We start from the raw sequence: 25,518 nt of genomic DNA, 5'->3' as shown, positions 1-25,518 counted from the left end.
GACATAAAGATGTAGCACCGATTCGCGTTTCTCGTGCTCGCTTGACTGACAATTTAGCTGCGGAAGCGGGTTTGCGTGCGCAGGTACGGCACCGGTGGGCAGAGGTCCCGTGGGCCGAGCGGAATCCCACCGCCACCGGAGCGAAAGACAAATGCACGAGTTCGAGGGCCGTGTACGTGACTCCAGCAGAACGGCGGCAACAAGTGGCAGGGACGGGGTGGGAGGTTGCCTGGGTCGCGCGGCCATGGCAGAGGGGTCCAGCCTAGAGCTCTGCCCGCGGCCCTCGGGGACTCGGCCGCTTCATCTCGGGCACCCCTGGAACGCCGCAGGACATCGGCCGCGGTGACCGGTCCCCGACGGCGGCTTTCCGGCCGCCCTTTCCGGGTAGGGGCTGGAGGGGCGCGAGTAGGGGAGCCAAAAGCAAGAACCAACTCTCGCCTCGGCAAGGTGGGTGGTCTGGGCAGGCGGCTTGGAGGAGGCGTACTTGGAGGAATCGCAGCGAACCTGTTCTGGTTCGGGAGGCTGTGCCCGCAATACCGCTGGGAGCGACAGGACCGCCTGCCTCCGGGGATACAGGCCGCCAAGGACCTGGGGGACAGGGTGCTAACAGGGGATTAAGGGAGAGCCGGAGACGGGAAGGAGGAGGTGCACTTGGGTCCCGGACCGGGGCGCTGCTGTCTGGGTCCCAGGAGACTCAGAACTCGGCCTTGGTGGGGGCATATGACGTTCGCACCCCGCCCCCGCGGCTCTGCCATCCCCTACTGCGGGCACGTGCGGAGCCACGCGCAGAGGCCACTTCCCTTCTCCGCGCCCCAGGCCGAGTGGACGCACATCCTGCCTGGGCGAGGGGGCAGCGGGGCCCGGTGCAGCGGGGTCCGAGTCAGACTCGGCTGCGCAGCAAGGTGAAGGCACGAGGGCGCCCCGGGTCAGCTGGGGATGGGTGGGGACTCGGGGGACCTGGCGGAAGGGCGGGGCCTGACCACCCTGCCTCTCGCCCGGACGAGTTGTTTACCCTGGGAGGGCCGGGAAGTGGGGCCTGGCTGAGGGACATTCCTGGAATTCCGAGTGTGAGCCGATGGGGCGGGCTTGACCCTCTGTCCCTCCAGGCTCTGGATCCGCAGGCCGACCAGCCGCGAGCTGCTCCTGGGCCGTGGGAGTGCCGTCCACACTCAGGCCTGGGTGGACATGAGGGTCCTGCTGCCCTTCTCCACCTAGGCTGGTGCAGCCACATCTGTGGGTATCTGGTGCCAGACCAGGTTGGGATCGGGGCGGTTCCTGAGGTACAGCAGCGGGAAAGGAGGCAGCTGGGGTATAGGCCTTGAGTTCCATTCTTTTGAGGGACCCTGGGGCTGGTGGGCTCTGCTTCCAGGAGAAGGGTTGTGGCATGAGGAGGGGACGCTTGCCCATGTGCCCACATTCGGTCACCACTCTCCTGCTCCAGTTCCTGCCAGGGACCAGGGGAAAACCTACCACTGAGCCCCTCTTGCCAGGGTGTCGCTCTGGAAACAGCCGGGCAGGGCAGGGCACTAGGCTGGGGTGCCTCGGACCTCACACTCTGATTTTTGGGTCACAGCCTAAGTTTTCTTGTCTGTAGTGCTCTGGTGGAAATAGTACCTTTCCTTGTGAGGACCTCAGTCTCAGCCCCACATCTGCACCCTCTGGCTGGCTGGGTTGGCATGTTTACCCGGAGGCATCCATTGCTGTCTGAAAGCTGCCATGCGAGTGAATGCTGCGCACAGGGTCCTTTGGGAGCTGGGGCCTGCCCAGATGTGGGGGTATGCCGGATGGGCCTGCCCTGCTGACCATGGAGGGGCTTGGAGTGCAGCTCTAGCAGCAGAAGCCTGCTTGAGGAAGTGGCGGAGGTGCTGAGCCAGGCTCAGGAGGGCCCAGAGGAAGAGAGGATCCACGTGTGTGTGTGTGTGTGTGTGTGTGTGTGTGTGTGTGTGTGTGTGTGTTTCCCCCTTCCTGTCCTTCCCTGAGTTAGGCAGATCAGATGGCCTTACCCAGGCTGTGTGAGCTGCACTCCCTATGTATTGCTGTGCCCCTGCCCTGGGGTGGGGCAAGGTGGACACCCGGGCTAGCAAGGCAGGATGTACAGCAGGACAATGGACTGCAGCCTGTCTGAGTCAGCTTTACCCTCCCTGCCTGCTCAGAGCCAGCTCTGCCTGGGTGCCAGTGTGGGCTGCCTAAGTGCTGTGGGTCTGGCCGTGGTCTCCTTGCAGCTCACACTCCAATCCCACAGCTGAAGGTGTCCTCCTTTGGGGCCTTGGTAGGTGGGTGTTCGCCCTGGGACATTGTTGGCTGGCTAGGGGTGGGGTGTGCCTCTGAGGGGCAACTGTCTGCTCAGCTGAGGAGGTTGGGGTGCAGTGAGAGAAGTGGGCAGTGCTAGCTGTGGGTGTGCAGGCCAGTGTCCTGCACTGTGTCTCCATGGCTGTATGTGAACACATGTTGAAGCATAGTGTTCCAAGAGTGTGCATGTGCTTGGGGTTTGAGGAAGTTGCCAGGCTGAGCCACTGGCTGCAAGTCTGGCCCCATTGTGTGGCACAGCCCAGCCCAGGGGTAGGGTTTCCTGGGCTCTGGCCTCTGGTCCCTAGGAACCTTTCTGTCATATTAGGGCGGCCTGCATTCTGCAGTCTTTCCTGCAGGGCACAAGCCACCATGGCTGTGCTGATTGTTCTCCAGCACCCCACCCCAGGCCTGGGCTCACCCAGGAATGTCCTGCCTGGGTAGGTAGGATGTGACCGGCCTGTCCTGGCCCTGTGGCTGCCTGTCTGCCTGTGGACACTTCTTAGGTGCTGGGACAGACACAGTCTCTGAGCCTGTCTCCTGAGGGGGGTCCTGTAAGAGAGGGCTGGGCTTCAGGGACAGTCCCTGGGGCTGACAATCCCATATAGGCACTGATGCCAGGGCCCTGCACCCTTGCCCAGTCTGCAGCCTCCCTGTGGACCTGGACATCTTTAGCTGCTTGGCCCATGGGCCCTAATGCCAAGTTGGCCTCTGCCCATGGAGGTGGCATGCAAGGGAGGGGCACAGGGTGGGCACCCTGGGCCGTAAACTTAGGACCAGAACTCAGACAGGCTCCCAACTGCGCTCACCCTTGGCCTTGGCACTGGGGGAGGGGGCCCTCATGGTGCTGTCCAACACCACTGTGACTGCCCATCTGGTCCAGCTATATGGGGTTTGGAGAGGTAGGGCTTGGGACTGCTGCCTGGATAGCAGGACCCACTCTTACCTTGTAGCCCCTGCTCCTTGCCCCACACCCCTAGTTGGCTTTTGTGGGGCCAGATGGGCAGCCTGGGGTCCAGCCATCCCATGGTGAGTTGAGCTGGCTGTGGGCTGCAGGGCCAGCTGGGGGTGGCCTGCTGGTGCTCCATGCAAGCAGGTCAGCACGTGTGGTGCACTGCTGCAGTAGTGTTTAGATGCTTGTGCTGGCCTGCACACTTGGCCCTGGATCAGCCTGTGTCCATGCTCTGCTTGGACATGGGGCAGTTAAATGGGGCCAGGGGCTGCTGGAGGACCCCAAGGTTCTGGTTTCATCTGCTGCTACTGCTTCCTGGCAGTCTGTGGGTAGGGCTTTCTGCTCCCCTGCCTGGCTTTTGCTGCACAGTTCCAGCACTGTCCCTTTTCTGTCCGTGTTCCCTAATGGGAGCAACAGGCCGAAGACCTTAGGAAACCCCTCCTGCCCCCACCCAAGTATTGGAACCCTGGAGTCGGCCTTAGGGCCTGGGCTGCAGTTACCTACTATCGCCCCAGAGGGCAGATGAGGGCTGGCGTCTGGAACCCGCATTCCAGGGTGTGTTGGGGGATCAATTGGTACATCCCAGTTCCCCTCCCAGGCACTGATGGCTAGTTGTGGCCCTTCCAGAGACCTGCGGAGCCGGCCAGCCTGGCCACACCTCCTTCCCTCCATAGGTGGGCATCAGTGGGCCTCGGTCCAGAATAGGCGCGGCCTGGCGTGTCCCTTGCAGTTATGGCTCCCATTCCAGTGCTCCAGGTAGCAGGTCAACGGGCGCCCTGGCTCCATGCTGATTGCCTGCTTTCGGGGTAGGGGTGGTAGTGAGGTGTCTGGGCTGCGCCCTTGGGAGAGCTGTAGGGCCCAGCCCAGGACATCAGTCCCATCTTTGCTTTGTGATCGGTTGGTATACGTGCACCCACAGCGCAGTCTTTCAGGCTAACGGGTGGGTGCAGATGAAATTTGCACCTCTTAATTCTGAAATTTCAGACATCTGGAAATGGTTCCAACAGAGTCTGAAACGGCAGTCACTGGCGCTCCACCCCGGCCCTGGGAGACAGAACAGGCCACCAGAGTACCCTACGCCGTCGGGGGTTCTTTAGATTCCCTTCTGGCTCGTGTGTCCGAACACCACCACTTCCCGGGCATCCTGGGCTCCCCAGATGCCTGAGGCAGGGAGCTGCCCCAAATTGCCAGCCTTACCAGTTGGGTCGCCGCTGACTTTGCTCAGCGCTCCGGCGTGTTGGGGTCGTGGGATGGATGTTCAGGCAGAGCTGCAGGGTCTCACCGCCTTTCTCCTCCGCGGCGAGACGCAGGGGCGGGGCCGGGCTCGCTGCGATTGGTTGGCTGAAGGGGCGGGGCGGCGCGGGATTGGACCGCGTTGCGGGGCGCAGGGAAGCGGACTTGTGCGGGTCCGAGCGGGCCTCGTCCCCGCCGCACCGCGGGGCCGGGCCGGGTGGAACCGGCCGGGTGCACTTGCGGCCAGGCAGGGATGGGGCGTCCTGGGGCGGCAGGCGCGCGGCGGTGACGGCCCGGCCCCGCGCCATGCGCCGCTCGAGCACGGACGAGTCCGCGTACCGGCGCAGCCCGTCGCCCGAGGGCAAGGGCCCGGGCCCTTTCCGGCGCGGTAGCAGCCCGCGTGGACGCGCGGACGCAGGCGGCGTCTTCTTCGGGCTGCACGCGGGGCCTGGACCTCGGACGGCCCAGGCGCGCTACTCGGCGCCCCGGGGCAGCAAGTATGTGGTCTTCTACCTGGACCTGTCCTTCATCTTTCTCCTAGAGCTGAAGCGCTGCAGCATGGCGCGCGGCTGCCTACAGGGCGTCAAGTACCTCATGTTCGCCTTCAACCTGCTCTTCTGGGTGAGTGGCGTGCACGTGCGCTGCGCAGGGAGGGGTGTCACCGCCTAGGTCCCCATATCTCCTGCCTCCTCCCCACGTGCGCTCTGCCCCCAGTACCCCACTGTACTCCCCTGACTCGGTGGGGAGTCACGGAGGCGTTTTCCCGCGGGTAAGGGTGGTCCGCACAGGTAGCGATGCGCTGGGGAGGCGCTTGGCTTTCCCGGCCCCCCTGCGGCAGCAGAGCGCCCCCAGTTTTGGCCAGGTGCCGGTGGGGTTTGCGCACTCGAAAGTGTGTGTGGGTGGGTGTCGGGGTGGGACTCGCACCAAGCGGAGAGCAGTTCCTTGCCACCTGGATGGGGGCAGAGTTGTCACCTCACAGCGCTGCTGCAGGGTCAGCTAGGCCTGGACAGGGAGGAGGCCTCTGGGGCCAGGTCTGGGCCTGGGGCTTTCGCTGGTGGAGGCTTGGGGAGAAACAGCCAAGGTCATTACAGGGTCTCTGCTGCTCCAAAGCCTGCTGTCTCCTCCCGCGGTGGGGTGAGGGGCGTGGCTCACTTGTGCAGGGTGTCCTGCAGGCCAGGTCTGCCAAAGACTAGGTTCCTCTTGCCTTCTCATCTTGCCTGGTCTTGGTTGTGCGGGTGGCGAGGGGGTTGGGTGGGTCACAGCTTGGCTGCCTGTAGGTGTGACCTGAGAAGGTCTCTCTCTGGGTCCCCTGTAGGAGGGGGGAAGAGGGTTCCCGGAGGACTGAGACAAGGCCAGGGCAGCAGGGCAGGTGTGGTAGGCTCTGCTAGGTGCTGGGCAGCTTCCTGGGCTGTGCAGGGCAGCACCAGCACAGTATTGTCCAGCACCCATTCAGCTCAGTGGAGTGTCCCAGGCAGTGCAATGAGACAGGAGATGCTACAGGTGACAGTGTGACAGGGGAGCAGGCCTGGAGCTTACAGGGACAGGTGCCAGCTCAGAGGGTGGGTGGCAGGTGAGGTGTGGGGTAGGCAACCTTGGCTGGCATTGTGGGGTCGGCAGGCACCTGCCACACCTCTTCTCCTCCTCCCTGACCAGACAGCACCTGCAAGGGGATGGCGAGGGGTCCTGGGGCAGGGTGTCTGCCTGAGACACCCTGGTGGGGCTCCAGGCCTCATTGCCTGCTGCCCCTGAAGAGGATGCGCCCACAGCCTGCAGGGACATCTGGGCTAGAAAATAGTCCTTTTACTATCCAGGCATGACACCCGTCACTGACGCCCAGCAGGTCTGAGGCAAGGTGCTTTGAAAGAGTGGTATGGGCCTGGTGGTGTGACTCCCATCTTAACCTTGTCACAGTGATATCCTGAACTGCACCCCTCTGGCTAATTAAAGGGTGAATGAGCAGCAAGCCCCCATTCCTTAGGACCTGACCCTGATGCATCTCTCCTGTGCTCACTGGGACCGGGCCCACAGGGCCCCATGGTGGCTTCAGTTATACCCTGGAGCTGCACCTGCTGGGTGATAACTCAGCTCTGGCCAGCCTTCTGCTGAGGCTGGGGTTGTTGCATGGGCTGGGGGTCTTCTGGCAGCCCTGTCATCATGGGAGGGGCAGGGGCCATGTGGCTCCAGAGAACCAAGTCAGGCCTCGTGGCTGCCTCATCAGCTGGCTTGCTGCCAGCAGAGCTTTTCCCACAATGCAGGTTGAGGTCCCCAGGGCTGAGGGAGTTGGCTGAGCCCTGCTCCCCCACTGGGCAACCCCACCCGAGCAACCCCGGTGAGACTATCTCTGGCTGCACTACGGGCTTGGGTGTGTAGCCTGGCTGCCCAAGAGGTAGCTGTGGCTGCCGAGGTATGTTGCCCTGGCCCAGGCTCTCAGAGCAGCCTCAGCTGCTCCTCACAGTAGTGGCTGTGCCTGGTGGAGCAGCCCTGCCTGCCTTCAGCCACCTGGACACTGAGGATCACAGGGGAGCCCCTCCTTTCCCCAGTCCTCAGTATCTCCGCCTGTATCCTTGGGGTAAACAGGTGTAGAGGCTTCACAGCTTGTATTCCACAGCCCATGTCAGCCATGCTGGACTTCAGGCAGCAGGACTTGTGTCAGAGCCCTACCCCTGTCACCTCCCCCATGCTGGGAGGGAACAGGCCACTGCAGCCTGCCCCAGGGTGTCACAGTGGCAGCCTCAGTGCCCACACCGTCTCTTAAAGGAAGGCCCTGTGTCTTAGGCCTGTCCGAAGCTGATGGGAGCTGTGGTGGGCCCTGTGGCCTGGGCTCTTTCACTTCGAAGGAGAGGAGCTGATGCCTGTGGGATAGCAGCCCTCAGCCTGGTGCAGGAGGGACAGGGCAGAGCTGGACACTTGGGGATCCTCTCCCTCCTGCCAGTGACAGCAGCCATGATGAGGATGGCAGGGAAGTAGCCCACTGTACTGTGGCCTGATAGACCAGTGAGTGACTGGCTGGGGTTCAGGTGGCCTCAGGGGTGGACAGGCACACTCCTCCAGGGTAAGCAGCATCTCCGCCCACCTCGCAGAAAGCGGCTTCTGGTCATGGCCTTGGCCCTGTGGGAACGCAGCCCTTACTCCACTCGAGAGATGTGGCTGGCTGCCAGGCCATCTGCCACCATGAGCCGTGTGGCCAGAGGGGTGGCAGGTATTCATCTTAGTAGGGTGGAGGGGGCACTGGATCCCTGATACCCAGCCTCAGGCTGATGCAGAAGCACACTGGAGAGGTGTATTCCTGAGCACCCATTTCATGCCAGGGCTGGATGGGTACCAGGGTGACCCCGCTGAGCCCTCCAGGGCTGTCACAAGCCTTCCTGTCCTCAGCAAGGGCCTGGGCACTGCATAAGTCTAGGGTGGGCAGGTGGCAGCTGGGCTGTGCGCAGGCCAGATGCTCTGGGCTGACATTAACCAGGAGATGCTGGGACACTGCTGCAGGGGCCAGGGCCTCTGCAGCATAAAGAAGGCACAAAGGGGCTCCTCTGGGGCTGAGGTACAGGGGGACACTGCTAGGTGGGGTTTAGGTTCCCACATCTGACCTGGCAGTCTCAGCTCTCCAGCCCGGGAGAGGCCTATGGGTCCAAGTCTAGTGAGTCCATTTCCTCAGCACTTTGAGGCTATAATTTTCCTGCCAAAATGTTTTAAAAGCTGTACACACAAACATTTTCAGAATTACAGGTACAGCAATTTTACTCTCCAAGAACGTGCATTTTATTACATGCCCCTGTGTAGCACAGGAAAGGGCGCTATGAGGGGGGCAGGGATAGGGCTGGGGGAAGGTACACCCAGCGTGTGACACTGCAGGTGGGGTGAGGTGCCCTGGAGGGAGGGTGCAAGCTGATGGTATCCAATGCAGTGCCGTGATGGTAGTGACAGGCTTCCCGCTGTCTGGAGCCTTCATGGAGGGTAGCAGTGAGGGTCCCTTCCCTTCTACCCCAGAAGAGCCCTCCTTCCCCCCAGGTGCCAGCTGCTGTATACAGCAGTGTCCTCCCTCTGCCCCCTGGGTCCCGAGAGGCCAGGGCACAACAGTGGCTGTCTTTCCTGCTGACAGCCACCAGCCATCCTTGGCAGCAAGGCAGAGGCAGACCATATGAGCATTCTGAGTTTTAGTGGTTTTTTTCCTGTTACGCCAGCCCCTCTCCTCTGCTCAGACATCACCACCTGAGGTGTGATGGGTTGGGTGAGTGTCATCCAGGTCTGCCTGAATCCCTGTGATGTCAGCCTTCCCATGCACAGGTATGGGGGGCTGGGGACCCCTGCCTGCCCTTCTTCCTTTCTGACGCAGTATTTGCATGGCAGCTGGGCAAGCTGATTGTGACTCCACTGGGTGCCACTTATACAGTTTCTGGTGACCTGTGGGACCCTGTGGGACCCTGTCTGTCACCCCATGGGTCCTGGCAGACCTGAGGCTGTGCACTAGCCCAGGAGTGGTTGACACTCCATCTGAGGGCTCTGAGGCCCTGGATGGTACCTAGAGTGGCTGTGTGGACAGAGCTAGCACTGGTCAGGCTCTCGTGCTTCCTAGGAGTGACGACATCCTGAACACTAAGGGGAGCTCCAGCCCCAGCTGCCCCACCTGCTCAGCACAGTGACACGCTGCCCCTGTGGGTCCCCTGTGAGGCTCAGGCCAAGGCAGGGCTGGGTCTGCTAAAGGGTCTCTAGAGCCAGCAGAGCCCAGCTAGCCCTGGGGCCTTGAGGATCAACCCTCCAGTGAGAGTGTCACCTGGTACCATGTGCCCTGCTCCTGTGGAGGATCCCCCGGCTTTCCATCCAGAGCCATGCCTGGGTGAGTGCACCAAGGTCTCCGGCCAGGTCTATGAAGCCCCTGTGAGGGGGAGTCTGAGGACCAGAGTCATAGCCAGGTCATACTAGCCAGCCTGATGCTCAAGACTCCAAGGAAGAGTGGCCTGGCAAGCCCTGAGAGCAGCCTCAGGCAGGACTTAGCAGCTCCCTGGGGGGCCCAGGGCTGTAGTCGAGGAAGTGCTGTGTGTAAACATCAGGCCTAGGTGCTGGCTGGCAGTGGGAGCATGAGCAGGGCCTCCTGGGGACCAATGGGTGCAGGCGGGGGGGGGGGGTGTTCCCACCACTCGGAGGCTGAGATTCGTCCAGCCTTGGGGCAGTGTTCAGTGTGCTCCTCAGTTCTCTGTGGGCTCCCAGCCAGCCAGTTCCTGCGCTGGGCTGGAGCAGTGCTGGGTCAGGAAGGCCCGTTCTTCCCCCAGGCCTGCAGGGCACCTCATCCTGTCCTGTGTCTGTCCCCCCACTGGTGCTGTCCTAGCTGGGAGGCTGTGGTGTTCTGGGCGTTGGCATCTGGCTGGCTGCCACGCAGGGGAACTTTGCTACCCTGTCATCCTCCTTCCCGTCCTTGTCGGCTGCCAATCTGCTCATCGTCACAGGCACCTTTGTCATGGCCATTGGCTTTGTGGGGTGCATCGGGGCCCTCAAGGAGAACAAGTGCCTGCTGCTCACAGTAAGTGCCGCTGCTCAGGGTGGGTGGGGGACTAGGGCTCCACCTGTGCTGGGGATGCCTGAAGGTGTGGGATGCCAGGCACGCTGGCGGTCCCTGAGGCCAGCCCAACCTCCCACAGTTCTTCGTGCTGCTGCTGCTGGTGCTCCTGCTGGAGACCACCATCGCCGTGCTCTTCTTCGCCTACACAGACAAGGTTTGGACGGGGCACATGGCCTGGGTGGGGACAGGGCAGGTGGACAGCAGCCCCTTGGGAGCCTGGCTCCCAAGGTGGGGATGACAGCTGTGGCCACCATTTGAGCAGTTCTGAGAGCAGAACCTGCTGCCCGCCCTTACTCGACACCTATTTCCACGGGACAGGCTTGTTGACACAGGCAGGTGCTCAAGTCCCAGCACGCTGTGCACTGTAGCTTTGCAGACCCTTCATGTACTGGGGCATGGCAGGCAGCTCCAGGTGGCCACACCCTGCCTGGCTTTGGAGCCAGCCACTTCCCGGGGGAGTTTGAGCCCCAAGATGTGTGCAGGTGAATCTGCTCCACCTGTGGCCTGCACCTCAGAATCCCTTCCCAGCCTGGGGGCTACCCCAGGTCCTGGAGGCTTCTGTGAGTGCACAAAGCCTGGGAAGGAGGGGTACCCTTAGCAGCAGTGACACAAAGACTGACTGGGGAGCAGAAGGGCTTTGGAGTTTCAGGTGGAGGTAGCTACCTGCCCTGCTGACCCCACTGCACCCCCAGATTGACAGGTATGCCCAAGAAGACCTGAAGAAGGGCCTGCACCTGTATGGCACGCCAGGCAATGTGGGGCTCACCAACGCCTGGAGCATCATCCAGACCGATGTGAGACAGAGGATGCCCTGGGGCGGGGTCAAGACTGCCCAGGCTGGCTCTCCCACCTCAGCCGACCTTCCTTTCCCCAGTTCCGCTGCTGCGGTGTCTCCAACTACACAGACTGGTTTGAGGTGTACAATGCCACACGTGTGCCTGACTCCTGCTGTCTGGAGTTCAGCGATGGCTGTGGGCTGCACGCGCCTGGCACCTGGTGGAAGGCGGTGAGTGTAACCCAGCAAGGGGTTCCAGTGGTGGGAGGCAGGCAGCCACTGACTCTGCTTCTCTACAGCCCTGCTATGAGACGGTGAAGGCCTGGCTCCAGGAGAACCTGCTGGCTGTGGGTGTGTTTGGGCTGTGCACGGCACTGGTGCAGGTGTGTGGTGCTCAGGCCCAGGGACATCCTTGTGACAGGATGGGGGTGAGCACAGGCTGGGAGAGGTGGAGACCTCCAGCACCCCAAGCTGCAGAGCCCTGCGCCCTTGGGGAGGGCTGGGGGCAGTCTGGCCTCAGTGCATGCACTGTTCTCCCTAGCACCAGGGAGGACCAGGGCAAATAGGTCAGTCCTGACACTCAGGCCATAGCCAGGATAGGTGGGGTGGCAGGGAGGAGGACACTGCCTTGGGGTCCAGGCCTGTGGTGGGTGGGGATACCCACAGGTGCTGAAACATCCCTGCCCAGCCCTTCCTGTACCCACAGATTCTGGGCCTGACCTTTGCCATGACCATGTACTGCCAGGTGGTAAGGGCAGACACCTACGGTGCCTAGACCATGGGGTGCCACTGGGCAGGGGATGCCACAGCCGAGCCCCTATCCCAGCCAGGACTCGGTGCTCCGCCAGGTGTGGCAGGTGCTGGCACCTCAGCGCAGGCAGCTGTGGGGTCTCAGGACCGGATGGAGGGGTCGACTGGAGACGGAAGACCTCCGAGTGTTTTGGACCCATGTGCTCTCCAGCACAGGGACACAGGGCCAATCTCATCACCTGAGTCTGCCGGTCCTGGTGCTTATGGGCCAGGCTGTCATCACATTCCATGAGAGCTGCGGCTCCAGGTGCATTTAATAAAGTGCTTGAGCAGCACCATCTCAGCTGTGTGCAAGGGTGCCCCTCATTCACCCATGCTGGGATCTAGGGCACCTACCCTGCTCCTTCTGCTGGTGCCTTCACTTCTAGCCTCTTCCTTAGTCTATGGAAGTAGTGCCCTCGTCGTAGGTGAGGGTTAAAGACAGGCCCATGTGCCTCAGGCTACCCAGGGCCAGTTGCCATGTGCCAGGGGGCTGAGTGGTGACCATCTGGGGCTTGGGTGGGGCACACAGGTCTCCAGATGGCACCACTGCTTTCATGGGCAGCCTCTGGGGCCTTAACCCCTCCTGTCACCACAGGACACAGTGCCCAGCACCGGGGGGAGGAATAGACCCTGGCTCTGGGCACGAGTCTCATGTTCTGTGTTCTCGGAACCCACGGAGTCAGTGGTGTGGATGCAGCTTGAGCCAAGCAAGTCACGTGGGTGGGGAGACCCCAAGAACAAAGCTAGGGCAGCTTAGGGAAAGGCCCTCCCTGCCCACCAGCCTCTTCTGAGGTCCACTATGTGACCTCTGTCCTGCAGGTGGCTGCCCCTAAATGGGCCTGGGTCAGTTTCTGGCTCTGGAGTTGCTGGCCTGATAGCTCCTGGTTCACACCACAGGCATCTGGACTGACCACGCCATCCTTGTCAACTTGATACCCCTGACCTTGCTGGTTCAGAACTGGAACTGGCTACCCCGTCCCCTCACAGAGTTGAGAGTTGTATCTGGCACCTGCCACGTACACAGGAGTGTGGGTACTCCAGGCTCTAGGCTCCCATGAGGCCAGTGTGGGGCTGAACCTGCATCTAGCCACCACCACACACTTAACTGACCACTTAACACACACCACACACATAACTGACCAGGTAAGGTGGGGCTGGAGTGCTGTCTGTGGGAGTGCTGTCTGTCTGGCCCAGCCCAGGGTCCTCCTGTGAACACAGCCTATCACCCCAAGGTCTTGGCTTGAATGGTGGCTACAGGGTCCCCTTTTGGTTAGGGTAGGATACAGCTAGTGGTAGCTTGACTACAGTGAGCAGAGAGACCAGCTGCCAGCTTGTCCAAGTGAGGCTGGCCCCCTAATCTGCCCCTCAGGATCCCCAGCTACATGGCTCGGGGCAAGAGACAGGATCCTGTCTCGCTTGGAGATAGACAGAGGTCCCTCCACCTGAGCCAGCAGGATCAGGGACTGACTACTAGAGAGGGAGCAGGCAGGTGGGGTGGGCACAGCCCCTGGTACCTGCACCTGCTCATGATGCCCATCCCAGTATGGCCTGTGGTCTGCCACTGCCCTCCCTACATCTGCACTGGCCACTGAGCAGAGTTGGGCAGGGCCAAGGGGTGGGCCATGTGAGGGACCCAACCCAGGTTGTCTCCATGGCTGGTGGCCAGGACAGCACCCTCTGCTGTATGGCTCCCCAGGACCACAGCAGAAGTCACAGCACACAATGAGGCTTTTATTTCATGGGCTTGGCCAACAGTCCACATCAATTTGGTGGCACAGCTAGAGGAGGTCATAGAAGTAGTCCAGACCCTGGCCCAACTCCCAGATGGAGACTCCGACGCCCAGCTCCTTGGCCAGCTCCAGATGCACCTGCAGGGACTGTGGGCACCAACAGACATGCGGGTGCCTGCTTGGCTGCTCCTCCCCTGACCATGGCACCCAGAAACCGCCTGGTGCCCCCCCACCATCCCTCATGCCCCAGGGAACTGACTGCAAACTTTCGCCTGGGGCCAGGGCTGGCGTTTCTGACCCAAACCATGCCCCCAACCCTTCCCGTGGCTGCGCAAGGCACTACCTTCAGTGTCGGGTAGAAGACCAGGTGTCTCCCGCTGCGGCTCCTGCAGTACAAGGGGACTGTCCACCTTCCAGTTTTGGTGCTTCCTCCAGCCAGCTAGCGTCTGGGTCTGCTCCCTGCCCCCAGAACACTTCCCCCGCCCACTGGCGATGGTGCACATCCTACTCACTTTTTGTATTCGAAAAAGTGCTCTGCAGCCTGGCCATCCCACACCATTCGAGGCCTGTGGTCCTTCAGCAGCTGGATATACCTGGAGAGGCCAAGTTGTGGGTGGGGAGCTAGCTGTACTCACAGCCACCCTTACCTGGTCCACATGGCTGTCTCAGAATCGGCCTCAAAGGACGAGCAGTGGAGGATGACATCTAGGCCCTAAGGCATCAGACTCCCCAAGGGCCCCACAGCTATCAGAGACCTTCATCACCTGCTCTGCAGAACTGACTCATGCTCCTAAGCTGCCTAGAGCCCAGGTGAGGGGCCAACGCTCTGCCCAGCTGCAGGACAGGGTGGGGAGATGACAGGCAGGGGCAGCTATCTCCAGGCCTCTGGAGCTGGGGTCAGTGACAGGACTGGAGGCCACCCAGGAGGACAGCACTTGGGTGCTGGGACACAGGTGTCTGAGGATGAGTGACACATACGTACCTCCCAACCTGAGCTGCCCAGCCGTGCCCAGCCCTTTGAGGTAGCCTGGCCCAGAGGTGGACATGAGCTGGGGCGACTGCAGGTGTCAGCCTTCAAGAGTAGCCCGTGGGATTCCCACCAGGTGCCTGTGACCTTGGGGCCTGCTGCCCAGGTGGAGGTGGCACTGGTGGGATCCTGTGGGACCCATTCTCCCAAGGGTACCTCCTCTAAGCCCTTGGCAGCGTCCTGAGGGCCACTGCACTGAAGTCAGCTGGAGCTGCCTTGCACTATGCCTGCTGGCACTTTTGCTCTGAGGATCAGGCCCTTCTGGGCCTCACTGGTCCTTCTGGGAAGTGCCTCCAGGCCTGGCCCTGTGAGACATCAGGAATTCTAGATCTGCTCTCCTAGGAAGTACAGGCCCTACCCTGACTGTCAACCCGCTTGGAGCCCCTAGAATTACCAGGTCATACTCCATTAGAAAGGCATTCAACAGCTTTCCATCCAGTATCCACTAACTGGCTGTGGAGGAAGCTTGGATGCAGGACGGAGGTAGAAGGAACTTGGGCACTTGCCAAGCAGGCCCTGGGATCAGAGTTGCAAAATGAGGGCCAGGAGGTGGCTGAGGATGCAGCTGTGTGACAGATGCTGACAAGGCCTTTGGGAGGGTGTGGGGGCAGCTGCCCAGACCTGTCATGCCCTGGAGTGTCAGAAGTCAAGCCCTGGAAGCCCCAAGGAAATCAGCCACTCAGCCTACCTGGGTGCCCGGCGGGGCATTCTGCTGAGTTTTGTGTTGCCCACCCTTTCTGATGTTGCATAATGTGTCTCTTACAAAGGATTTGCTGCCAAGGTGAGGGGCTGCAACCCATGATGAGCCCAGGTGCCCTCTGCCTCTGGTCTGGAGAAAGCAGGTTTTAGGTGACACAGGTGGACAGAAACCCAAGGCAGTGGTGGAGAAACAGGGGTGGGCCCAGCGAGGCCCTGCCTTGTGGGGGGTGCCCTGCCCTACAGTAATCCAGCCCCGGAGGAAGGCTGAGTGCCCAGCGGGGAGGTCTGGCAGCAGTAAGGCCAAGCTGAGGGCAATGTGGGTGTGAGAGCTTGGTACCTCCAGGCAACAGCACACCCAGCAGCCTGCGGTGTTCCAGCCGACCATGTCCCCCACTGTGGGCTGGCTACTAAGGACTGGGCTGCGGAGGATGATGACTGCTGGGAGCTTACTGGGGTCCCGTGAGGGTGAACCTTTTGGAATTTTCAACAATACATGCCACGGGGGCTTGGGATTTAGCTCAGCGGCATAAGGGCCTGCCTTGCAAGCAGGTAGTCGTGAGTTCGATCCCTGGTACCGATAAAAAATGAAAAAGACAAAAAAAAAAAAAAAAAAAAATACATGCCACGACTCACCACCACTGCTTTAGCCCCTCTTAGGTCATGTCTGAGGTGGTGTGCCAACAAAACCCAGCACACCCTCTCTTATTCCCTGGACAGAGGTCAGGGGTGAAAGGAAAGGGCATGAATGGCATCAGCTCCACCAGGACAGGGAGAGTCAGTGGGGTCTGGGAATGGACGTGCAGTCTCAGCTCTCACGGGAGGAGTCCCACAGAGTTGGCATCTGTGCTATTGCCCTGATCCCAGGGAGGCCAGCTGAGCAGGAGCCATTACCTGTCCAGGCTTGTCCAGTGCCCACACAGGCAGGGGCCATGAGCAAAGGGTGTTTCAGGCAGGGAGGAAGCTGGCAGGAGGGGCAATACTTCTGCCTGCTGACCAAACTCAGAATTCCAAGCCCAGTAAGGCCAGGAGGCCTGAGAGTAGCATCTGCGTGGCGCAGCTGTGTGTACAGAGGGACATACGCGTGTGCACAGGGTGGGCTGGCTCCACACTCCTGGCCTCAGGCCCTTGCAAAACAAACAAGGCTGCTGATGCCTTGGGAGACCTGACCAGGCTGGATGCCTGTGTCTGTAGCTCAGGCAGCAGTAAAGGTGGAAGCCACAGAGCCTTCACTCCTACTGCCATCCCACAGCACCATCATACCACTCCCGTGTCCCCAAACTTGTATGTGGGAAGCCTAGTAGTTGGCACAGAAATCTCTACTGAGGTCACCAGGTTAAAGCAAGGCCACAGACCGTCCTCCTATGGAGTCAGGGAAGAGCCTGGCCTCAGCACAGCAAGGCCCTAGGTTCAATCTCTAACACCAAAACTGCAAAGTGAAGGAAACTAAAACACAGGAAGACACCGAGAAGACACAGGAGGAGACAGGAGGAAGAGGGACTGGCCTTGCCACAGCTCAGGCTTGGCCACCAGGATGTGAGAACAAGCACTCCAGCCAGCAGCAGGGTGGAGTTGCACAGCAGCCGCTGGCTAGCTCCTCGGCTCCTTCCTGGAGCCCAGCCTGGGCTCAGCAGACTTCCCTCTGCTGCTGGGGAAGGCACTGCCTGCACCTGTTGGCCAGGCTTCCTGAGGTACCAGGGCTTGTGTGGGGACCCTGTGCTACAGGTTGCTCCATCCAGTGCTCCTAAGCCAGGACTCAAGGCACACCAGCAAAGCTTCCAAAGCCTTTCCAGGAGGCCCAGTGTTAGGATGGTTGGAGAAGGGGCATTGTACCCACATCACTGGGTTTGGTGGCTAGGACAGACAGATGGGGGCTGGGAGGCCAGGTATGGAGTACCTCAATCCTACAGCCAGGACATGGCAGTTAGCACCCCAGCCAGGACCCCCTCCCATCCAACAGCAGCTTCCCCACAACGGGCCCTCATGGTGCCCCAAGTATCCATGCTCACTACACAGCCTAAGGCTGGTCTCTTACTCACCGAAGCTTCAGGCGACCATGCTATCCCTCTTCTCAGTCAAGTCCACCTCACCCTGTCTGCACAGCTGAGCCCAGAACCAGAGTCCAGGCGGTGGTGGTTTGCCCAGGCCTCTACAGGAGCCCAGACCCCAGAACCAGCCACATGGACACAGAAGGGAGTGGGACCACAGACTTCCCTGATATCCCCAATGGAGAGGCCAACAGAGGGCTGCCCTATGAGGGACGGCCCTGATTAGCATCCTCCAAGTGGGATGAACCAAAGTCTGTGGAGAGGCGCGTCCCGAGCCCCCTGATGACTGCCAACTGCTGCTCCACTAGAACCACAGGTCCGGCCAAGCACTGGGTCATTCTGATCCCTACCCCAGAACACTGGTGTTTGCCCAAGGCAGGCAATCCAGCCTCTGCTCACCTGCCCCAGGGAACCCGAAGCACTTCCCAAGGCAGCAGCACCCTATCTTAAGTCTTTGAACCCCACCCTCCAGGAAAACACTACCAGAAATGTGGCCACTGGCACATTTCCAAGTGACTTCACTGTGCCCAGAACAAAGATGGAGGCTTTGCTGGACTGTCACACACCTAGCGCCCCAGAATAAATACTTCCCCATGTGGCATGGAATCCTAAAACACTGGCCAGTGACCAACCACAGGACTGACCAGAGTGGCCCCAGACACAGGATTAGCAGATGTGGACAGTAAGCATGAAATCCCACAAGTACAAGGGTTCCGCAAAGATGTGGAAAGATGTGAAACACAACCTGAAACAAAACTCAGACGTGAGGCCTGTGCCTGTGAGATGGAAGAGCACTGGATAGACAAGTGGCAAAGTGGATGGGACAGAAGAAAAGGTAAACTGCCAAAAAAGCAACAATGGAGAGACAGAAAACCTGGAAGTGGACAGTGTCCCAGGAGCTGCATCAGCAGGATGGCAGACAGAGTTGCAGAATCTACCCACAGCCTTCTGCTCCCAAGAAAAGCATGAGCACGCAGATCTGGGCTCAGGGGACACTGATGATGATGGAACCACACCCCAGTGACCAGTCCTGAGCTTGGCAGTGGCTGGGTGACAGGCAGATGGCAGGTGCATCCAGTAAACAGAAAATCATGGTTGCTGCCACAGCAGAATACAATCAGACATGGTCATGGGAGCAGAACTGCATGGCAAGAGGTGGTGCAGAAGCCCTGAGAGGACACAGCCTCCAGGAGGAGCGGGTCCCAACTGGGCACAGCCACAGATGGCCCGCACTCGAAGGAAATGCCAGTTGGCCACACCAGTGCCCAGCAGCTACATGTGCTCAGTGTACTCCTAGGACCCACTGTGGGAAGTAAGGCCCTTGAAGGGGGGCGGCAGTGGTATAGGTTCGAGGCTGCCTACCTGGGCTGGGCATATCTCCATCTCAAGCCCAGGACCCCAGGGCCTCTGTCCTCTCCAGCCTAGCATCTGGCCCCTTTTAGAAGAATGACAGCTTGGCAGCAAGGGTAGGGACACTGAAGCATGACAGGAGGGCCCTGGGCTCACCTAGTCCCAATGATAGGCTCACGGGCTTCCTTGGAGGCTGCATAGTCCATGCCATAGAAGTTCAGCCCCAGAAGAATCTTGCTTCGCCACCTGGACTTGGGGTCCAGGACCTGGACACAGGCTCGAACCCAAGAGAGTGGTGCATTGGGGCCAGGCCTGCGGGGACAATAGGAAAATGGGTTTCAGGGGCAGGCAGGTCGGTTCCATGGGCAGCTGCCTGGGGTGTATTCCTCTTGGGCTGCGGCTAACACTGCTCATGGCTTGGGAAGAGGTGGGAATGAGTAGCCTTCCTTAAGGGCCACTGATGATGTGACTAAGCATCTTATGCTGGGTACTTATATGCAGCCTCCCCGACTAGCAGGTGAATGAGATTTGGGCTGGGAGAGGTCAGCAGACATGGCCTCCTGTCCTTCCTGGCAGACGCCCACTACATCTGCTTCCCATGCTCCTTGGGAACAGGGAGCAGGCTGGTTCAGGCCTGATAAGGTGGCAGCAAGGCTGTGTGGTCCCCAGCAAAACAGGGCTGCCTCAGGAAGGGCCCTGCCAGGTGTTCCTCTACTGGCCATAAGCTGGTTGGGGGCCACCAGGTCCCTGTGCGTGAAGCCACAGAGCCCTGAGTGGGGCTGTCTGGCCAGAAGCCAAGGCATGGAACTACAACTCATAGGGAGCCCCTGCCCTGAGGAACTCATGGCACTCACTGCTGCGAGGTGGAGTAGTCATAGGTCATGAGGCTGAAGCCATCCAGCACTGGGGCCAGCTGCTCAAACTCCTTGTGTGTGAACATCCCCAGCTGGTCGGTCCTGGGACGAGACGTGTGGCCAGGGTCAGGACACCAGGCCCTCTGGCCCTGAGAGTCCCACATAATGGCCATGGAAATGGGACCTGCTTGCTGTTGGGCTGGGGCTGCAGCCAAACAGCAGCATCCCCGCCCTCTGCCCTCAGAAGGCCGTGCAGGGCAGGGTGGGTCCCATGGTGAATCCTACAACAGCCGAGCTCCACAGTTACCAAGGAACACAGCACCCCATCCAGGCCTGTGTTACCACTACCTGTCTGCCCCATTTTCACAGGTGCCCCAGCCACTGTACTCCTGTGCCAGGCTCCCCACCTGCCCTCTGGCACCATGAGCAGGGACAGAAGCCCCTCCTTGGGAAGGGAGTGTCAGGCTGCTCACTGTTCTTGTGTAGGCCAAGACCCAGTTGCCAGCACTCCAGAGATCCAAAGCTATCTCAGACTGGATCACTGTATTACCCATGATGAGCCTCAGTGGCTGGCAGCCCTACAGAAGGAAGACCAGCCCAGAACAGGTAACCTGGGCAAAATCACCTTATGGCTCCAGGAAAAGCTTCTGCATCACCAAGCTCCCCTGCCCCACTGGGACACTCACTCGAAGTCTGCTGGTTCCCCAGGCTCTATCTCATGTCCCCTGCAGGTGAGGTTTCTTGTTTGCCCACAAAGGGAGAAGACAGCTTCAGGGGACCAGTGACAGCCAGGGGACAGCAAGCCAGGACCACGCCAGCTACACAGCAGAGGGGGAGAGGAGTACTTGCCTGGCTCCTCAGGGCCTCTTGTCCCTTTTGCTGTCCCCCAGAGGCCACAGTTCAGGGGGAAGAGCACAGGGAGGCACAATGGCCTCGACCTTCCTTAGGACACCACCTTCCTAAGCTGGGCACTGTGGCTCAGACACAAAGCAGACTATGGCAGGGACAGGGCCCTTCTCAACTTGGCAGCCAGGTGTGGTCTTCTTCCTTGTCCCCAGCAGTCAGGGGGACTTCTTCAAGGGGATAGAAAAGTAAGAAGTAGTCTTTTTAGGGAGCTTATGAGTGAGGCAGCAACGGGCAGGGCTGAGAGCTGGGCAACTGGCTGCACTGATGGGAGCTGAAATGAACAGGAGACAGGGAGGACCTGGGACCCAGGACAAGCTTCCTCAGGCCACACGGGATGCAGCCCCTCCCTAATGAGCTCCTGAGTCTGAAGGAATTAAAATGTGCAATAACCAGGTTGTTTCTAAACCTTAAACCAAACAGGCTGAAGGGCTGGGCTAGGGAGCCAGAGTCCCAGTGGGTCATTTTGAATCTGCAGAGCCGCCTCTGACAGCTGAGTGGTTCCTATGTGTTGCCTGTCTGTAGTTACAGCAGCTCTGGATGGAGGGACCCTGCAGTCGCCCCCTGGGAGCCCGCCTGGAAATGCAGGTGCCATTCTTCCAGTAAAACTCTTGCAGCAGACACCTGTGGTTACAGACTGCATCCCTGGCCATCTGCATCACCAGGAGCTCAAGACATAGGTCTGTGTGGTAACACCTGGGCCTCTGCAGCCGTGCCTGGCAGCACAGCAGGCACACAGGAGGGATGGCCTCAGGGACATACCTACAAGGAAGGCGAGGTCACATCATGTATCACTGCAGAGACCTGCAACCACCAAAGGGACAGACCCTCATTCCAGAAGTCCCCTAGGAAAGCAGAACCTCTGGGCCACCAGCACCAAGCCTGCCCCAGTTGGCAAGGCACTGAGGCCTTTCTTAGACGTCAGCAAAGGGACAAGAAAGACAGGCACCTGGCCTCCACAATGGGGCTGGGCCCTGCAGGAGTCCCAGCTGGCACCTGGGAGCATCACCAGGGCAGGGGGCCCTGGCAGGGCTCTTCTGCTGGTGGGGCCTAGTGCTGATGAATAGCCAAACTGTCTCTCCTTCACCTGGAGTGCCCATCCCTCCACCATTCTTCCTGCCCCATGCCTGGTGCCAAGTGGTGACCTACTCCAGGTTCGCTGGTGCCCCTGCCCATGGGCAAAGCCTCAGGGACATTTATTCTAACCGGAGTGGCCTCCTCTGGTATGCTACATGCTGAGGCTGCACCCGCCTGGGCCAGGAGCTCATGGAGATGTTGACAGGACTGACCAGTCTCTACTGCCCTTCTTAGGGCAGACCTGGACGCTATTCACAGTGCAGCCTCTTGAAGGCTGGCAGGCCCTGCCCTGAGCTGTGCTTTCCAAAGCCCAGGGCCACAAGCCCAGACCAGGTGGTCTTGTCAGCACTGTCCCCAGCAGGAGCTGGCTCTTGCTGGCAATGTGGCCACATGGTCCCTGGTTGGCACTGGTGTTCTGTGAGAGCTCTTGAGGTGGCCTTCTGTCAGGCCCACCCTGTCTTCCTTGGCGTCCAGCATTGGGTCCTGTGCATCCCAACACACATAACACCCTGCCACATCCACAGTGCCATCATGCCTGGCTCCCGTGGCCACACAGCACTGCTTCACCATGCTGCCCAGACCTCAGGACCTCTGGCGGGCCGGCCCCACATCTCCATAATGTTCCCCCATAGGAAGGGATGACTGTGTTGGCAGTTATGGTGCCACACGGCACTACCTGGCACAGTGGCTGACACATGACAAATGCATGGCATGGCCTGGACTCATTTTCACAGGCCACTCAGTTTCCAAGTGCTCCAGAGGCTGGGACACCAGGGTAGCCCGTGGTCAGCCTTATCCAGCCACAAGTGGGGTGGTTGTTTGTGGAGAGAGGGCACCCTCTCAGCCTGTCCCTGGGCCCCTCTGTCTGGGCTGCATAGAGCTTCCAAAGAGACTTCCCGCCCGACATCCTCCCCATCATCCCCAGCCCACACAGCATGGAGAGGCCTGCCACGGAGCCATGTGTGACCCACAGTGTCAGGGCAAAAGGCAGAATGCATGGTCCAGTGCCTCAAGGACAGCTTGTGAACAGATTAGACACAGCATGACTTCTAACAAACAAACTTTCCATTTGTGCTGAAAATCTCACAAAAAGTCATTTCCAAAGTCATTTCCCAGGAATAGCAGCCAAGAGATGAGGAAGAAGACATTCAAGCCCAGCTCAGTCTGCGCCTGGTCTTGGGTGGGCTCCAGGTGGTCATGGCCAATGGGCGTGCTCACTGGCTATCAACATCAAGTGCCAGCCCATATGGCTGCACGCTCCCTACATTGGCCTGTGCCCACTTGTGCCAGGACAAGCTCTGTGCCCCAGCATGTGTGTGGACAACCTGGCCTGGTGCCTGTAGCGCTGGCCTGCACAGGCTTCCCCAAGTAGTCTTGTTCTTCCAACTGTGGACACCCTCCTGAGTGTAGGCCTGACCTGGTCTCTGCAGCTATCTTGGGTCCACCAAAGACCCCAGACTCCAGAAACCTAACAGACCCCAGGAGGCCTCATTCATATAGTAGTCCAGGAGCCCCTCTCCTGTGTTCTGCCCTTGGCTCCAGAGACCCCAAACCACTAAGCCTCTGGATCCAGGAAGCAAGGCAGCCCTGGGCCTGTGGTCAGCTCTGGGCATGAGGGGCTGGAGCCTGACACAGGAACCCACTTGGTACCATGGGGACAGGCACAGAGAGCTTTGCACTGTCACTGCAAGTGACAGGGGAGGCAGCCTTAGCTCCCATGTCCACTTCCTGCCTGGTCTGGGAGCTGCACAATGCTGACTAAAAACCAAAGACGGATTGGCGCAGAGCCCCACTACACTATACACATAGGCCATGCACATGAATGTGTACCACATGGGAACATGTAGCCTCCAGACTCACCAATCCCATCGGCCAATGAGCCACAGGCTACAGGGGTGATGGAGTATCTGGCTGAGGGCTAGAGGGCAGGCAGGCAGGTCTGCTCCTTGGGAGCTGCTGGGCTGTGTGCAGACCCAGGACCCCTGCCCCAATATGCCAGAGCACCCATACCCCCACCTGGCCATCATAAGCTGTGGGCCACCTCGCAGAGCTGGTTGGGGGGGGTAGTCTGTACCTGACACACAGGCTGGCACAGCTGACAGCCCCATAGCCCTCACCTGCTTGGCTTAACCCAGGGCAGGGTACAGTGGGCATAGCCTTGGCCTAAAGCACCAAGCCTCTGGGAGCTCCAGGACCTGTGAGGGAGGGAAATAGGCCCAGAACCCACCCACTCTCAAATTGAGCAATTCCTCAGTGGCCTCGAAGTTGCTCTGCACCGCAGGGCACAGTCTTCTACTGCTGACAAATGACAGGAAGGAATGCCAAAGCCAGCTGAGAAGGGGACACCTCCCCTCCCACCCTGCAAGACAGTGAGGTGCATCCACACAGATGGGTGGGTCTACTGTGAGGACTGAAAGAGCCTGGCCCTTGATGGAACACTGCACTGGCTGCCCCTGCCCCTGGACAGGAAGACACTTACCCTGGAGTGACAGCGGGAGGGATGACCAGGATGACCAGCAGCCGGGCCTGGTGCAGCGCTTCAGCCACATGGGTGAGCATGTGGACGAGGCCCCTGCAAGAGGAGGCAGGGTCAGAGCAGGGAACCCAGGGCTCTGAGAACCTTCTGCCTGGGATGCCCTGTTGTGGCCCACAGATAATTCCCAGCCCCTGTAGCCATGGCCCTCAGGACAGAGGCCACTGTGGACCCACGAAGTGCCCTTTCTCCACCTGGGACTTGCACAAAACCCTTCCACTTACTCAGGTCTCCAAATGTTCACACTATACCAAGTGTAGTAAGAGAAAGGGCTCCACATGATTACACAGCCCAAGGTCTAGGCCCCAAGGTGGGCCTAGCACGCTGACCTGAGCTGGCTGGTCAGCTCCAGGTTGTGAAACACCATCAGATGCTCTGAAAGCCACCCCAGGTGCTGCTTCAAATAAAGGGCCAGGCCCCTGGGCTGGGTACCAGATACACTGAAGCCAGCAGATGGGGGGACCAGAGAGGGAAGGACCCTTAGAAGGCCTCCTGCTAGGGCCTTCATGCTACCTGCAAGTGTCCCCAAGACACAGCAGACTCAAATGCTGAAAGGAGACCAAGGTCATCTGTCAAGGGACCCCAGGAGCTTATGCAGCTACCAGTCAGGAGACAGCAGTCAGGCAGATAGCCTGGAGCTGACCTCCAACAAGGATAGGCCTATTTCTGCCCCAGCCACTGTGGAAGCAGACCATCAGAGGCTGCTCCAGTGGGACTGGCAGCAGCAATGTCTCTTCCAAGGGCTTTGCCAACAGACCCTCTGGACAAATGTGTCTTGGCCTGTGCTAAGCACAGGTGTGACAAGAACCCATCGAGCCTTCCCTGGGCCTGGTATACTGGGGTAAGTCCACGTAGGGGCCGGCAGGACAGGAAGGCCTGGCCTTTCCTAGGGGCAGGCTGTGGGGTAGCCATGGGGCTGATCCCCCAGGGCCTGCAGCCTCTTACTAAAGCCTATCATGCTGTCACTATCACTCTGCTGGGTTGGGAGCGTTGACATTTGCTGGGTGGAGACCCTGGACCTCCTCAGTACTATGAATGGAGTCAGGCCTCTGGTCAGGATAGGCTAAGGCCATAGGCTGCTACCCAGAGCATGCCCTGAAGTCAAGACTGCTGGGACCTCACGGGGAGGAGTCTCATCCCCTTCCCCAGGGGACTTTGGTGGGAGCCCAGGGTACTTAGGAGCCCAAGTAACGACCTGACACCAGCAGGACCTCCAGGCTGCCTACACAGCCCTTCCTGTGGTACCCACTGGCCACTGCACCAGGACAGCCACCCTGTCTGCATGGTGTTCTGAAGCCAAACTGGCAAAGCTGGGGGGAGACAGCTCCAGGACACCTCACCATCCCCAGAGAGACTCTAATGGGCTGGCTTTTCAGTCCATGTGCCTGTTGAACCTGCCAACCACAGCCTCAACAGGCCGATGGGGTACTTCAGACCCAGGCTTGATGCTCACGAGGTGACAGGTGGGACTAGAGGAAAAGACCAGAGCAGCAGCCTTTTTAAGAGGCTGAGCTCATGCTGGGGGGCTGCAGTAGGGCACAGAATGCCCAAGGGACTACCAGGTCCGCAGCCCTGAGACCCCTCCTGACATGAGGGGCCGAGTGGCCTTTCCCACCCTCCAGGGCTAGGCTTTGTGACTCCACCTGGCTTCCTGCTCTGGTATTAATGGCCCATGAGGGCTCAGACAGGAGGAGGCTGTGTCTTCCTG

At 59.9% G+C, this 25,518-nt stretch overlaps 2 protein-coding genes across 9 annotated transcripts in view; one reads left to right on the top strand and one right to left on the bottom strand.

Annotated features, from left to right (window-relative positions):
* Nucleotides 1–8: 8 nt before the first annotated feature.
* Chid1 (chitinase domain containing 1) overlaps nt 9–25,518 on the bottom strand; it is a 38,154-nt gene continuing 12,644 nt past the window's right edge. For 3 of the 8 annotated variants that reach the window (XM_063251964.1, XM_063251967.1, XM_063251965.1), the window contains 5 exons: nt 23,757–23,849; nt 19,298–19,399; nt 18,600–18,755; nt 13,835–13,915; nt 9–13,469 (listed from right to left, as the gene is read on the bottom strand). In XM_063251964.1, the coding sequence (XP_063108034.1) occupies nt 13,163–13,469; nt 13,835–13,915; nt 18,600–18,755; nt 19,298–19,399; nt 23,757–23,849 (739 nt within the window). In that variant the 3' untranslated portion in view covers nt 9–13,162. Of the gene's footprint in view, nt 13,470–13,665; nt 13,709–13,834; nt 13,916–18,599; nt 18,756–19,297; nt 19,400–23,756; nt 23,850–25,518 lie in introns of all 8 variants that reach the window. The other 5 variants (XR_010048438.1, XR_010048439.1, XM_003461302.4 and 2 more) reach the window with 5 other exon arrangements.
* Tspan4 (tetraspanin 4) lies at nt 4,493–11,888 on the top strand. Its single transcript, XM_023564192.2, has 7 exons — nt 4,493–5,092; nt 9,795–9,986; nt 10,105–10,179; nt 10,718–10,819; nt 10,900–11,031; nt 11,100–11,183; nt 11,507–11,888. Exons 1-7 carry the CDS (start codon nt 4,493–4,495, stop codon nt 11,573–11,575), a joined length of 1,254 nt encoding a protein of 417 aa, XP_023419960.2. The 3' UTR covers nt 11,576–11,888.

Source organism: Cavia porcellus, unplaced genomic scaffold (assembly GCF_034190915.1).
Source record: "Cavia porcellus strain 051 isolate PalLab524CR breed Dunkin Hartley unplaced genomic scaffold, mCavPor4.1 scaffold_6, whole genome shotgun sequence".
Classification (NCBI taxonomy): Eukaryota; Metazoa; Chordata; class Mammalia; order Rodentia; family Caviidae; genus Cavia; species Cavia porcellus.
The sequence above is the reverse complement of the archived record's forward strand: the minus strand, read 5'-3'. Positions and strand labels throughout refer to the sequence as shown.